Source organism: Vanacampus margaritifer, chromosome 14, assembly GCF_051991255.1.
Source record: "Vanacampus margaritifer isolate UIUO_Vmar chromosome 14, RoL_Vmar_1.0, whole genome shotgun sequence".
In the NCBI taxonomy this organism is placed as follows: Eukaryota; Metazoa; Chordata; class Actinopteri; order Syngnathiformes; family Syngnathidae; genus Vanacampus; species Vanacampus margaritifer.
In genome coordinates, this window is record NC_135445.1 from 6,271,984 (window position 1) to 6,287,812 (window position 15,829).

Here is a 15,829-nt window from a genome sequence, read left to right on the forward strand (position 1 = left end):
CATATCATAAGATATAAAACAAAATGTAGAATAATAAATAATTTCCACTGAAAATAACATGTATATTTTAATGCATATCTTTAAAAAAAAAATAACAGGCAGATTTGCTAGAACTTTCTAAAATAAAATAACAAATGTGCCTACAATGACTTGTTTTGATTTGTTTTGACTTTCATATCAGATTTTTAAAAAACTACTTTAGTCATTTAATGCTTTTGATTTCCTATTAAACTGAATTTAGAACACTCCAAAATCAACATAAGATCAATTTAAGTGATATTTACTTACGCTTGATTTGGGATCGAACCCGATTCTCCAAAAGACAAACTCCCTTTCGCGAGAAATGCGTTCGGGGGTGCCAACTATCCGCAGAGACCAAAAACAATCTTTTGGTCTCTTGGAGAAAAGCGAACAGTAGGAGGGGCATAGCTCAGGTGGTATTGTGGCAGTCTAAAGGTCGTGAGTTTGAACCTTAACCCTTGAGTGAGTTTTATTTATTTGTTTTCAAAATTTTTACTCTATTTTCTTCCTATCTTAGTTTACTCTTAACTGAGTCTATTTAGTCTAAATGGAGTCAGAATTTACACTACAGAATTTAGTGTGTAGGTTTATATTGTGCCATTACCAGTAGCCTGAACCCAAGCAGCCAGATCGGTGTAAACCTTGTTGGGAGGCAAATGGTCAAATTGGGAGCAGATGTTATTACACACATTCTCCCTCCAGTCCTTCTGCGCCTTCGCTTTCCACTTTCGCTTCCAGTGAAAATACTCGCTGTAACGCTTGTGGTCTCCCGCCACCTGCTGCAGATACTCAGCCAGTTCTTTTACCGATGCAAATTCTTCGACGTGGATGAAGGAGTGAGGCGGAGCCACAGCCTCGTAATCCTTCACCGGCGCTCCCAGGACGACGGGAACCGCCCCTGACTGGTAAGCGTTCTTCCACAGCTTTTCTGTGATGTATTCTTTGGATTCAGAGTTCTCAAAGGCCAAATAGAAGTAGCAGCGAGAGATTGTTGGCAGGAGCGCTTTTGAGCTGAGGGGTTTTCTTGCCCAGCGCCCGTAGACCTTCACAGGAATTATGGCGCTGAGTTCTTTGTACACTTGACTTCTTCTGTGATAACTCTTGTAGTTGCTAACCACCCAACATGCCAGAAAACTTTTATTACGCGCCACGTCCTCCACCGGATCGTCTCCTTCAGCCTCTTTTGCTAGCCGCTCTCCATATGGTGTTGTAATATCCGCATCCCTCCTGTAGCTCATGGTCATGTTGAAGATACCTGCAAATCTCCTCAAGTCTCCATTGTGAACGTGGGATTCCATGGACATCCACACCCACCTCTGTGTTGGCGGCCTGGGAAGATCCACAGGGAGTTTCTGCCGTCTCATGATCAGCTCGAAGTTGTGGAATACCACCAAATCCGCCGTGGGAAACAAGGACCTCTGCTGCACCATTTTGCAGCGCGGGGTGCAGTTCCGGACCCAACTCGTATCCTCGCTCGGGTTATTGGGTTGGCCGTAGGGTTCATACCACATTAGAATCGTCACTTGAGTACGGTGGTAGGAGTCAAAGTTGAAATCGTTGAGCCACATATTAAGAAGAGCCAGCAGTAACACACAGAGGAAAGTGACGATTTGGCACTTTCTCCTTGAGGTAAGTGCACCCTTTTTAGTAGGGCTACACTCCTGAAAGAAAGAAGTGTTTTTCTTAAGCAACAAGGCTTTAAAGAAATAGTATAATCAGCATAATCTTTATCAAGGTCTGCCCCCTGTTTTGTTATGGTGTTCCCCAGGGCTCTGTCTTGGGTACCATCCTCTTTGTCGTCTACAATCCTACTTTTTAGAAATATAGTTGGCAAATTCAATTTACACTTTAACTGTTATGTTAAATAAACATTATTATTATTATTATTATTAAGGTATTGTCTCCATTACATTTATACAGGGATGTGATTTTTCTGCTAATTCGCGGAATTCCGCTTTTTTTATCTCCCCCCCAAAAAGAAAAAATCCGATTTTTTTTTTTTTTTGTATTTCATTGTGTATGCACATGACTCCGACAGATAACATCTTCTGCTATAACAAAGACATTTGTGGTATGCTCTAATATGAGTTACTTTTCATTTGGTCATGATACAATTATTTGTTCATGAAATTTGAACTCTTCAACATTATTTATGTGTTAACTTAGTAATCACATTAGTTAGATATGATGATATTCTCAGTGATAGTTTTTAAAAGCAAAGGCAGTCCAATGTTTTTGAATGTGACTGATTTTGAGTTGACTAAAACTGCCATTTTATATGGGATAGTTCAATATACATTGAAAATTTATGCTGTTGTTTTGTCTATTTCTTTGTCATGTGAGTGCATTGAAAGTACTTAAAAACACGGAAAACCAATGAGCGAGTGCCAGCGGCCCCCAGACCCCCGGCTAAATTTTCACATAATTTCACTTTGGTCAAATCACATCCCTGATTTATAGTAGAGAGGATTATGCAAAAAAAAAAATGTGGATGATAAACAAATTGATTTTCTCTTCACTGGGTCGGTCAAAATGAAACTGCTTTAATATTTTTTATCATTATTGGCGCCTGATGGCGGCACAAGAAAGGTTCAGAAGCTGGGATTCCACATATTCCACATTTACAGGACATATGTACGTCATTGTTTTGTATTCAGTGTTGAAACTACAGGAGGTATAATAAATTTAAAAAAAAGAAGGGGTTGAAGAATCGTGCTCTGCGGGACTCCACATGCCATTTTGTATTCTACTAATGATATCAGTTAAAAAAAAAATTATCAGTTCTCTTTATTGAGGTCATGAGAAAAATAATGGTCTTTGGATTGACGACCCAAAGTGTCTTTGACTTTATACTTGGTATTTGTAAACTTAATTATGCTTCACTCATTCTAATAAAAAAAAAATGGATGTATGTAATATGTACAAGCCATTCAAGATTTTTATTTGAACAGTAATGATTTAGAATTTTGATAAGAACTCACCATCAGGTGGAACTGCTCCGCTGCCATCCTGTCAAATCAGATGACCATAACATTAAACATTTGGGTTTGATTGCTGGGATATCCTTAACACGTGATTTGAGGCTGGGTTAATAGTATATTGCATTTCGTCATAGGTAATTACAGAATATTAATCAGTCTCTCTTTTCCAGCTGCATGTCCTCTATCACAGCAGCAATAGTGAGGAAACCACAATCACCATTCGTAATGTACTGTACATGTGATTTCCATCCTGTCATATTGATGACAGCGTTGATAAACTGAGACGGGTTTGGCTGATGGAATCCATAAACAACATTCTTGATCTTTCACAAAGATTACCGGGTAAGAAAAACAGATTGTGCAACATTGCCGCACACTCCACACCATACTGTCCCGCTTTTACGCAACACCATAAAGAGGAACTAGAGGTGACAGAAAAACTATCCAAGATAAAAAGTCCACTGTGATGCCTTTTTTTTTTTTTTTTAATTCGCTGTCACTAAATTTGGAGAGGATGTCAGCCGTTCAGCTGCTTCTAATCTCATTTTGCCAAAGAGACGTTGGCCTTTTGTGGAGATATTTTTGTTATATCGTAAAGGCCAGAAACAAACATTGAAAAATGCCTACTTGTCTGTGCCTGCCATAGAATATTTTCTACAACAGCATTCTTTTTTAATACACAGAACTCTGTAAATGTTTATCAGTTTCTTAATTATACACTCATATTAATTAATTTGCATTTAAAATGGAAGTCAACCCCCCAATTTTTGTTTTTGACAATAATATGTTCTATGCAGCCCCACTGGTCTAAATATGGCGTTGTGGTTAATATTGCGTTGGTGTAATATGAGTTCAACAGCAAATAATTAAATTAAAAAAAATCCATCACAGGGGTTGGCCATTTTGCCACTTGCTGTCGACTGAAGATGACATCACAGTCGCTCAGGGCTCAGGCAACGACCAATCACAGCTCACCTTTTTTCTGAAGCTGAGCTGTGATTGGTTGTTGCCTGAGCCCTGAGCAACTGTGATGTCATCTTCAGTCGACAGCAAGTGGCAAAATGGCCAACCCCTGAGATGGATAAAAATGTCTGGAATTTGATGCATAACTCATATTTCACAAATGTAATAGTAGTCAGAATGTCATGTTTAGACTAGTGAGGTCGCATTTAACATAATTATTGTCAAGAAATGTATATGGTTGACTTCCACTTCCCAAATCCTAGAGGGGGGTCATTCCGTTTCAAATCACACAAATCCCCGGAACCTCCCTAGTGACATCCCTTCAATTTGCCTGATTTAAAATATATTAAAAAAAACACTCAAACGTCTTTTTTATGATAAAAATCTGGGAATGCGTGAATTGACACGAAACGACCCGGGGAGCCAGCATACAGCTCATGGTACCCATGCCAACTGATTTAATTTTGGGGGGATAAGATGAACCCTATCAAGAATAAAATCACAAAGTATGGGTATCATGGGCTCATTCTTTCTTAAATATGCAGTGTGTATAGAGATTTAAAAATACATATTTTTCATATTTTTTATGTCCTACTGCTGCCGGTCCAAACCCTGCGGCAGGGAAAGCATGACTTCTTGAAATAGATCTCAGAGTGATGCAATTCAGCTTATGCAAGGCCCCACAACAGACGTACTTTTAATTTAACTAGAAAAATTCCCGTGGAAATTTTGAATGGGACTGCTGACTCTTGTAAATGAGCTGAACAGGTTAAAATTTAAACGACTGGAATCGGTCAAGAAATGCGGAAGTTAACCATAATCAACATCAACTAAAAGTATCTCACTGTCCCTTTAAGAAACATGCACATTCACGCACACACATTGGAACTCTAACATGCTGACGTCACGCACACACATTCAACTGAAATGAATGACAGACGCACACCTCGAACAAAAGCCTCTCACGACTTAACGGTTCAAGATGCAGATCCAAGAAATGGCTCGCAAGGGTTTGGGGAACGCGAGCATGTTCTCATTTACTTAATCGGATGAAAAATGACCAAATGAGAGCAGGTTGAAAACTAAAGATAGGCAAAAAGTCCGACTTCTCCTCGCTTAAAGTGAAAATAAAGCTACTAAATGACACCTTAGCCAAATAAAGTTAGTTTGTCTGAAAGAAGAGACTTGTCACTACAAAATGTGAGAATTTGAGGTCTAGTGAGCAAAGATTGTGGCCATGGTGACAAGTTGAAGTGAAACTTTTGGAAATAGATGTTTTATTTCCCGCCACTCAAAGCCTAATTGCTCCTTAAGAAGGCTATTTCAGTCACTGTCTTTGAACCCGCACAGGGGGGAGAGCTTTCATTCCTTAAAATCAATTTCTTAGCCTTTTGTAGGGCTTTTTAAAAGCATTTCAGGTGGTTGTTCGGTGAACAATAATTCATAAAAACGTTCCGTGTTTTCCATTTGAAGACTAGAATAAAATTAAGACCCGGCCTGAAAAGGTATGTTTACGGAAGATATTTTGCGGTTACATATTTTCTGATGTACAGAACATACAAAGAAACTGGTCGATGCTCTTAAGGAGGCCGGAATAAGAAGTCATTTTAAAATTTAAATGACTGGAATCGGTCAAGAAATGTGAAAGTTAACCATAATCAACATAAACTAAATTTTAAGAAACATGCACATTCACGCACACACATTGGAACTTTAATATACTGACGTCACGCACACACATTCAACTGAAATGAATGACAGACGCACACCTCGAACAAAAGCCTCGCACGACTTAACGGTTCAAGATGCAGATTCCACAAATGGCTCGTTAGAACAGCAAGGGCTTGGGGAACACGAGCATGTTCTCATTTTTTTAATCGGATGAAAAATGACCAAATGAGAGCAGGTTGAAAACTTATAATTTATCAGAAATGAAAAGAGAAAGGCGCCTGAAATTAACATGTAAAAGACAGGCAAATAAGTCTGACTTCTCCTCGCTTAAAGTGAAAATAAAGGTACTAAATGACACCTTAGCCAAATAAAAGTTAGTTTGTCTGAAAGAAGAGACTTGTCACTACAAAATGTGAGAATTTGATGTCTAGTGAGCAAAGATTGTGGCCATGGTGACGAGTTGAAGTGAAACTTTTCGAAATAGATTATTTTGGTTCCCGTCACTCTAAGGCTAATTGCTTCACTCTGGCACTTGCAATAGACACCAATGTAAGGAGGCTATTTCACTCACTGTCTTTGAACCCGCACAGGGGGGAGAGCTTTCATTCCTTAAAATAAATTTAGACACTGAGCTAAAGATGGGAAAAATTGATACAAAATGAGCTAAAATTCATATCAGCCGGTAAACGTATGCGCGCGCAGCGTGTCTTGGAAAAAGGTGCTTGATCTGTAATTTGTTCCCCCTTTCTCCATTCATTTCCTATGGGACTTTTTTGGGAGTTTTTGGGTAATTGCATCGCCATGGTAACTCGGAATTCCTAGAAAAGTAATGCCGCACCGAGTCAGATCGAGCCGCATCGTTTGATACCTCATTTGTCCCGGTGCGATCTACGGTACGGGCCGCATTTTTGCGGAAAAATCTGGGGATTTTCTAGGGTGAAGAGTAATATGTGCTGCTTTCAGCAGTCCCATAATAAGTCTGTGATCAAAAGTCAGCATTGTTACATTTTTAAAGCCTTAAGTTTTGTTCCATTCGCTAATATGCAAATATATGCCTGAATCTTCAATCAGCCATTAAAAAAAATAGAAAGGCTTTAATAACAATCATTGTTATTATTACAAATCCATCACGACCAGAGAGGCTACACGGTTAAAGACTTGTCTTGAAATTCTCAACAGGATGTGGTGAGAGATTTATGTTGGCAGCGGCACCCGTGTGCCACTTGCCTGTTGCAGTTAGGAAGTCCCCAAGGTCACACAGCCGTCATTCATTCTCCGGTCATTCTATTAAGCAGCCGTAAGACGACTCCCCCCACTCCACTGACCTTACGGCGAGCTGAGAGGTGGGCACCGTCCGTCTGCCCTTCCAGAAAGCGTATTTGGTCGCAATGAAAATGTACAGCCAATTTTAAGGAAGGGGGTGTGGCCACTATGAACCTCAAGCGCGTTTCATCACTTCAAGGCAAGCGCGTGATATCCAGGGAGCATTAGTAAGAGTGCACGGAGTTGACGATTCAGTTTCCTTTTATTACGAGTCAAAACAGTCAAAAGTTTGTGTGTGTGTGTGTGGTTTGTATTTATGAGGCACACTATCTATGGTGCACACTGACCCAACTGTGATGTTTGCACCTCAACACGTATAACTTAACAAGCGATGCGCTCTCAACCAAATCCTGCCAACTTCAGATTGGCCACAGCGACTGTCAATCATGCCGTAAAGTCAAGACGGGACAGTCAATTCTGCAGAGTAATTTTGACTATATATATATATATACATATATATATATATATATATATATATTAGTGCTGTCAAAGTTAAAGCGTTATAACTGATTAATTAATCACAAAAAAATATCGCATTAATCATGAATTAACACAGATTAATCGCACTATTAATTTTTACCATAGATTATCCTTTAACGTGACAGCGGATTATGATTACATGCAAGTAAAGCATTTAATAAATGTTTTTGAATATTTGTTAATTTAAAAATATTATATATATATATAAATAATTAACTTTAATTAACTAGCCTTTTTTAATAAGCGATTATTCGTGATTAATCAAAAATTCCAAGATGTGATTAAAAAATTTAATTGTTTGATCTAATATATATATATATATATATATATATACACCTTTCTTTGAAGCCAGAAATGTGACAAAAGGTCCAAAAGTTCAAGGGGGCTAATACTTTGCAAAGTCCTGCCATCTTGGTTCAGTGAAGTTGAATTGAACACCACAGGACGGTACCAGTTTGCTTCTCAGGGACAGATTCAATCTTGATTCAAACAGGCAACGAATTAGTTGAATTGATCTGTTAGCGACTTAGCGCAGTGATTAGTTTTTCGTCTCTATGTGCCCAGGGTGTTCCCCGCCTCTTGCTCAAAGGCAGCTGGGATAGGCTCCAGCTCACACGTGACCCTAATGATGACAAGCACTGTAGAAATTTAGGGACAACGTGACAGATATTGCGAAAAAAACAACAACTGAAAACACATTTTGGAATTTCGGATTGCTACACTTTGCACTTTGGTGCTTGTTGGCATTAATAATGAAAAGAGATGAACACATGAGACACAGGATGAGATTCATTTTTGCTGATTACGCTGCAAGGCCGAGAGTGGAGAACCAGATTTACAGGTCGCACAGGTAAGGCTGGGGAGGAGCTGCGCATTGTCAGGTGTGGTTTGCCACCAACTAAATACCAGCAGCACACAGACGACGACGGTCAGCACTGGAGACTGGTGGAAAGTTGCCTTCAAACACTCCAAGTGGAATCCAAACAAAAACAAAAAAGCTGTGCTGACATCCACTGTGAGTACAGTTCATCAAATCTTTGAGAGATTTTGCAGCGGCGATTTCAATCACGGAATACTTGCAGGAATTGGGCATGCAGAGGGGACAGATGGCCCAAAAAAGGGAGGGTGACGAACCGAAGATTGAGCTCTTCGTCAAGGTGAGGCCTGTTATTGTTTTTTCGTTTTTATTTTAATGCCTTCAGTGATGCAACAAAAATGCATTCAAAAATGAGCGCACCTTGATTGAATTCACATTTTCATGTCTTTTGGTTCTACACAATAATTGCATTTACTAAACAAAATAATTGCATATTATCAACTACACAACAACATGATACATTTTTTTATGTTTTTTTTAGGATAGAAATGATAACCTCAAAGAACACAAATGACTAAATCACATCTTTGCGTATGAGTTATTATGAAACAGTAGACATATATTGTCCATAGATTTATATTATTTGCAAGTTGTTTTACAGCACACGGTTGCATCATCCTAAGTGGCGATATTTCACAACAGCCACATTTCTCTTTGTGAAATCATGACTAAATCTAACTACTCCATGCAGAGAGCAAACATAACGACTCGATTGAGATTGTTTAGGTCGTCGTCTTCATCAAATGTGGGCGTGAAGTAGAAGTTAGACTCTCTCGGAGCAGGCTCGGCAAGATGTAATCACATTTTGGTCGGATGCACCAGCCAGAAGCGACTTTGAGGCTGGCGCGCCGTTTCTAAACTATTTTATTTGATACCTCCGCCAAGGAAGTTAAGCTTTTGGCACAGTCTGTTAGCCTGTTGGCCCTCTGCCAAATGAAAATCCGCATGGCTGTGACATTTTGGACTCGGAAGAGATTGTTGGCATCACAATTCTACGACAGAATAAAAGCGTCGACAAACTAAGGGTGACTAATAGCATAGCAACCGACAACATTCTCCTCATGCTTGAAAGATTAGACAATGAGTGGCTAACACATCGTCATCATCAAACATTATCATCATAAGCGATATCACAACTACAAAATGCTAATTTATCAGATGGATAAATAGATAAAAGACAACATAACCCAAGATCATAACAATTCAATGACCGCATGCCTGAACTCATAACAGTAAATGTTGAAGGTAAAGGGTTAACATTGTGTACCCGTCCGTACTCAACTAATTTTCGACATTTATTTTGTAATTAATCTATATGAAAGCGTGTAACAGTTAATGTGGAGTAAAAAATTTTGACTGGGCTATGAAAGTCGTGAAATGTAGGCTAAATGCTACGTAATTGTGCCATTATTTATATATTTATATATATATATATATTCCACACTTGAGTAAATTCGATTTCCTTTTTGCCAATGCAACAACACACCGATCACGCTCTCATTGGTCGAAGTGGGACACCCTATAATTACATTCGTATCCGGCTGGGGTAAATTCGTAGCATATAAAAATGGCTCCTCCCTTACTAAGGCCTACGATTGAAGCAATAAAATGCATTGAAATGGTGCCAGATTTCGAAACAAAAATGCCTTTGATGATTTTGTTGTAGTTGCAAGGCGGCTACATTTTTCGCCGCTCTAGCAATTACGTAATGATAGTACTGTAATCCATTTTTTTATAAGCAATAAAACATAGGTGAAATATACTTCAATGCTGCAATTATTTCCATAGATATCTGTTGATTCGGATTCATCTTGAATACTATTTATTTATTTATTTTAATGATTAATTAGTACTCAACATCCATCTATCCATTTTTCTCTCTCTCTTTATAGCGCATTTCCTCAATCGGGTTGTTATTGATCGGAAATCAACACTTGCACTCACACTCATGTCAATGGGCAGAATGAGAAAAGGCAGGCAAAAGCTCGAGTCGAACATACAGTATAAACTTCACACAGGAAGAACCCCTCAACTGTGAGGCAAATGTGTGAACCACTCGAGCCCCGTCATGCCTAGCGCTCAACAGTACATCGTAATTTATAGCTCGTCGACACCAAGTGCTGCAGTGGTTAGGGATGGGCGCAATAATTGAGCAATTCATGTTCAAGCAGTTGGTTGATTGAGTGTAATTGATGATTAATAGCATCTTGACACAACTGGGGCGAATGGTGATGCGCTACTCGTTTGCGGTCAAAATACAGTGGATAGGAAAAGTCTACACACCCCTGTTCAAATGCAGTGTTTTTGTGGTATCAAAAATGAAGATACCATTTATGATCACAAAAAGAAATGGCATTTGGACAGGGGTGTGCTAAAAACACTCAGAGAAAGAAAAGAAAAGAATAATTTTTTAGAGTGTAAATTTGTTGCATTTCCTTCTGGCAGGCCAGCAGCGATGCTGAAAGTGTGGGCAACTGTCCGTTCTCACAGAGACTCTTCATGATTCTCTGGTTAAAAGAGGCCAAATTTCTACTCACCACTGTGGACATGAAAAGGTAAGCAACACTTGAAGAATAAAGTTGACTCATCGTTGATCCTTCTCAAATTACTGGCCAATACTAGTTTAGCTATTTGTAATAGACAACATACCGACACACCGTTTCAAAGATGAACCTAAATTTCACTAAAGTCGTCCATAGGTATTGGTTGTAAATATTTATTTTATTACTTTACTTTAATACTTTAGCTTATGACTCTCTCCACACTTCACTTTTCCCATTCCCTTGTAAACACTTTCAATTGTATACATTACCAACGGTAAACTGTATTAAAGTAGCTAACAATGTTTACTTTTAAAGTAGGGTAACCAGACGGCAAAATTTATCAGGACAGTCACGTTTTTGTGCCTTGGGTTCGACAGCCCAGAGGATTTATTTATTTTTGTCCTGATATTAGGCGTCCCATCACACAGTTGACTTCCTGCTTTCCATGTCCGAGAATCATGGGAAATGGAGTCCCACTGTTTAATATTGCAGTCACTGCTCATACTCAAGGAAAGCTGAACTTTATAGCAGCGTGTTTCTAGTGCTGTCACTATTGAATATTTTTTAGAATGGATTTATCTATTCAATTGACTAATTGGATCCATTTTAATTTTGCATCAAAGTGTATTACCAAAGCATTTTCCTCCTGATTCCTACCAGTGATTGGCGTTTACTTCGTACTTGTATAGTGATTTAAAAAAAAAAAGAGGGGATTGATACCGGTTCGGTTATTGTTTTCCAAATGAAAAACAGGTGTTTGAAAATGTCTTATTTTGATTGAACACAGACGATAATCAGTCTTCTTTCATGAAAAAACGACATAAATAAAAAAGCTATTGGCTTGTTTAGTGCTGTTGAACCGTCAACCAAGAGAGCATTTAGCTAAAGCAGTAACTACACCTTTGACTAACATTGACTACCGATTGCATTTGGTGAGAATTTATGATATATTTGATTTTCAGCTTAATTTTAGCATCCCAGTTTTTCATTTTGAAAATCTGGACACTCAAATTTAAGGTAGACGTGCAGTATATTTTCCACTAGATCTTCTTTTAAGTGGAAAATGACCACACATTTTGAACATGTTACACAATAACTGTTGCATAATTTTCTAGTGGGTCATGTTTGCTGCTACTAAAAATGATCACTGCAAAATCTTACATAAAATTAGCATAGATGCATTTTAAAAATCTGACAGTGAGATGTGGCGAAGTGTCTGTATAAACTTTACAGGTGAACTTAATTTGATCTTGTCTAAATTTATGAATGCACATCCAACTGTTGAATGTTTCAAAGCTTTTTTTTGCACAACTTTTTTTGCACAGCAGAATGGCACAATTCAAAACAGATGTTTGATCCATGAATGGACTAATACATCCTGCTCAGTTCGAAACGGCATTTCAACAGTCCTCGTCATCACGCTGTCCACATTTTGACATCACGAGACAACTAACGATTGATCAACTAGACTTCAAACAGGATGTTCTCGGAGGGAAGCGTAGATCGTTCTTGCTCAAGAAATTGTTCAGTTGAGTCATTAGCGGGTTTCAACAGATGTACAAAAAAGACTGAAGAGTGAAAGAAATGCATCGAAGCGGACGTCCTTGCAAATGTACTCATTGATCTGTGGGTCTAACAGCTGCTGTGAATTTGGCCATTCAGCTCCTTGCCAGGAAACAGAATTGCATTCAGAAGTTTGGAGAAGGTCGAATTAGCTTCGCCTGTAAAAGTTATTGTGCATTTAACATTCAACATGAACATAATGGGACCAATAATATTCATATCAGGGACAAATTTGTAGTTGAGGTGAAATTTTATTTGCTGAATAAGCATATTCTGGCTAGAAAAGAGCTCATAAAATGGCAATTAACTGCAAGAAGTTGTGTTTTTCAATGAATTGATTTTGATGCACAATTGTAAAGGAATTACATTTTTTCTTACTATACTAAAGGATTTTGCCAACTCTTAGTATACAGTAATATAGGCCACACTCTAAAAACAGTTGGGTCAAAAATAACCCAACAATGGTTCAAAAATGGACCGATCCTCTACTTGGGTTAAATTGACCCAACTTTGAGTGAAGAAAGGCGTAAAAAAACTCATAAATAGTGGTCAGATCATTTACTTGGGTCCAAAATTTGGGTCATTTTGTATAAAACAACCCCAAAAAGTGAATTGGTCCATTTTTAATCCATAATTGGGTTATTTTTGACCCAACTGTTTTTAGAGTGCAAGAATTGCACAGCCCATGGACCATATTTATGAGCATTGGATCCAGCACACTATGCAATTCTAAGAACAAATTTACGTCGGTGTCAGGGATGCGTAAAATGCGCGTGGTTGGCCCCAAAGCAAACAAACAAACAAAGCAAGCTTACAGGTTTTATTAACTCATTCACTGCCATAAATTCATAAAAATAAAATGAAAGATTATTAAAAATTAGGGGCAAGAGACGATTATTTTTTTTAATTGTAATTAATCGCATGACTTCACTAGTTAACTCGCGATTAATCACAAATTTCATATCTGTTCTAAATTCTAGGTTTTCATACTCTTGTTAACAAAAGTGGGGGGAAAATGTTTAAATTAATAGAAATAGTTCAAATGAATTTTTTTACGTTTATAGCCGTCAATGGCAGTGAATGAGTTAAACAAAATAGAGCATGCAAGCATGAAATAACTACTAAAGGTCACACATGCACACAAATAAAGATGGGCAGAGAGCCTCAAAAAATGAGTACAAAAGCGCACAAAGACTAAAACTAAGGACTCTTTCGCTATAATTATAGTTAGTTTTCGTTAAAAAAAAAAAGAGAAGAATTTTCGTTTTTATTTTATTTCGTTAACAAAATTCTTTTTGGATTTTTTTATTTTATTTTAGAATTTTAGTCGCCGTGGTGATAGCAAAGCTCTCCACACCATTTCAGTGTTTTGCTTTTAGGTCTCTTGTAAGCATCACTGCCGGACATTTAAAAAAATATATATTTATACAATTAATGCCGTCATATTTGTTGTGTGACAGAGCCCCGGATGTGCTGAAGGACTTGGCTCCGGGCTCTCAGCCTCCATTCCTGGTCTTCAACGACGAAGTCAAAACAGACATTAACAAGATCGAGGAGTTCCTGGAGGATAAATTAGCGCCGCCAAAGTGAGAGACGACTTTATCACACTCGGCATTGATTTGCATCATTAATCAAACTGGATTTCTTATTTGACCTTCTGATGGCAGGTATCCCAAATTGTGCTGTCGATACAAAGAGTCACTGACAGCTGGAGAAGACATCTTCCGTAAATTCTCAGCATATATTAAGAATCCCGTCCCTGCGTTAAATGAAGGTAAGATAAATTTTAACAGTTTGAATTTTCTGTTGTTTTGGTGTTAGCCCACATTGGTCTGATTTTGTTTTTATTCCGAACCTATGCTGACACATTATAATTACAGTCAGTATTTGTATGAAAAGCACTCGTAGGCCATGAATATAAAGAAATCCAAGTAATTCTAGTCCAAAGGTGTAAAAAAAGTCTAAATTCGTACCATCTTTTTCCGACAGTCTGACTAATACTTACAACCTGTGTTTTTTCAGTGTTAGAGAAGAAATTCCTCGCAACCATGGTGAAGCTCAACATGTACTTTGAGACGCCGCTGCCTCACGAGTTGGACCAGAACCCCAACGCTTCCGAGTCTACACGTCTCTACCTGGATGGGGACTCTCTCACTTTGGCCGACTGCAACCTACTTCCCAAACTCAACATTGTCAAGGTGAGACTTTCATTTGTCTCTTTAGGGCAGCGATGTCAAACAAAATCTGACAGGCTCTTTTGCCACTACAGCAGATTTCTATGCAAAGTCTTTCAGCCAAGAAATCTTTAAAGCCTCTCTGTCACCCCCAGGTGGTGTGCAAGGTGTACCGCAAGTTTGATATCACAGCAGAACTGAAAGGCCTCAAACGTTACCTGGACAACGCCTACAAAAGGGATGAGTTTCGCTTGAGTTGCCCAAAGGACGTCGAGGTCGTCAGTGCGTACCAATCTGTGGTCAAGTACCTCAAAAAATAGATCAACGGATAAATAGTAACACAGAATGTGCAAAAGTAAATATACACATCCTTTGATATATTTTGTTTTAAGTATCATTCAAACAGAAAAAGGTCATCCCTGCTTTGACATCTTCGGTTTGACAGTTTTTGAATGCAAAATGATTCCCTTGCCTATGGCTCACCAATTTGATATTAGAGCAGGGGTGCAAGTCACACTTTTCTGATGTGTAGCACAATTTACATTGTCCATGGTGGGATTTTTTAAACAGGATCTGTTGCCCATACCTGAAACAAACCAAAAAAAGAAAACAGGAAGTGTATGACTTTCAGGACACCCTCTATGTCACATTATGGTTACAACTGTCAGTTTATCTTCAAAATCGAGAAAGCTACTTTTAAATGTCTTATTCTGTAAATGCTGCATTGACTATTACATCCGATGGTGTTATTTCTGTGGCGTTCTTATGTCCTTTAAAAGAGCATGGAAGTACTCTTTAGCCACAGAATACTGATATCCTGTGCCATTGCGCACCTACGTATTATTTGTAAATGTAACTACTGAATGTATTAGGCATTTATTCAATGTAAACTGCAATAAAGGAATAGCATTTTAATATAAATCTCAAAGCTTAATGTTTGTTTCATCGTATCAGTTTTTGATCTCATAGCATATTTTTCTCAAAACTTTTGTACATATTGGAGAGAAAGCAATACCTCTTATATCTACTATTACTTTAGGCATTACTGTTTAAAATCTGTATTATGTTGTCTTCATGTAAATAAAATGAATAAACCAAACTTTGGCTTGCGTTTTATTTATTTATTTTATTTATTACTGACGACCATTTTCAAAAGCCATAAAAAGTTGCATCTATTGTATGTGGGCTTGATCTTGAGTATTAATGCATATAACAAAATAACTAAAGCGAAAT

The 15,829-nt window shown here is 38.1% G+C and overlaps 2 protein-coding genes across 3 annotated transcripts; one reads left to right on the forward strand and one right to left on the reverse strand.

Moving 5' to 3' along the window:
* Positions 1-431: 431 nt before the first annotated feature.
* fut7 (fucosyltransferase 7 (alpha (1,3) fucosyltransferase)) lies at positions 432-2,412 on the reverse strand. The gene has a single exon (XM_077542220.1). It carries the CDS (start codon positions 1,587-1,589, stop codon positions 609-611), a length of 981 nt encoding a protein of 326 aa, XP_077398346.1. The 5' UTR covers positions 1,590-2,412; the 3' UTR covers positions 432-608.
* Positions 2,413-4,091: 1,679 nt separating this feature from the next.
* On the forward strand, positions 4,092-15,695 carry clic3 (chloride intracellular channel 3). 2 transcript variants are annotated; one of them, XM_077542221.1, is made up of 7 exons: positions 4,092-8,454; positions 8,522-8,596; positions 10,762-10,871; positions 13,883-14,008; positions 14,090-14,196; positions 14,445-14,620; positions 14,752-15,695. In XM_077542221.1, exons 2-7 carry the CDS (start codon positions 8,531-8,533, stop codon positions 14,914-14,916), a joined length of 750 nt encoding a protein of 249 aa, XP_077398347.1. In that variant the 5' UTR covers positions 4,092-8,454; positions 8,522-8,530; the 3' UTR covers positions 14,917-15,695. The 2 variants fall into 2 exon arrangements, with proteins under 2 accessions (XP_077398347.1, XP_077398348.1); XM_077542222.1 differs by having other exon boundaries at positions 4,092-8,596.
* Positions 15,696-15,829: the final 134 nt, after the last annotated feature.

Coding starts and splice junctions, on each gene's coding strand:
- fut7 (XM_077542220.1), bottom strand. CDS start 1,589: ATGTGGCTCAACGATTTCAACTTTGACTCCTACCACCGTACTCAAGTG.
- clic3 (XM_077542222.1), top strand. CDS start 8,531: ATGCAGAGGGGACAGATGGCCCAAAAAAGGGAGGGTGACGAACCGAAG. Junction 8,597..10,761: donor AGATTGAGCTCTTCGTCAAG/GTGAGGCCTGTT, acceptor TCCTTCTGGCAG/GCCAGCAGCGATGCTGAAAG. Junction 14,197..14,444: donor CGTCCCTGCGTTAAATGAAG/GTAAGATAAATT, acceptor GTGTTTTTTCAG/TGTTAGAGAAGAAATTCCTC.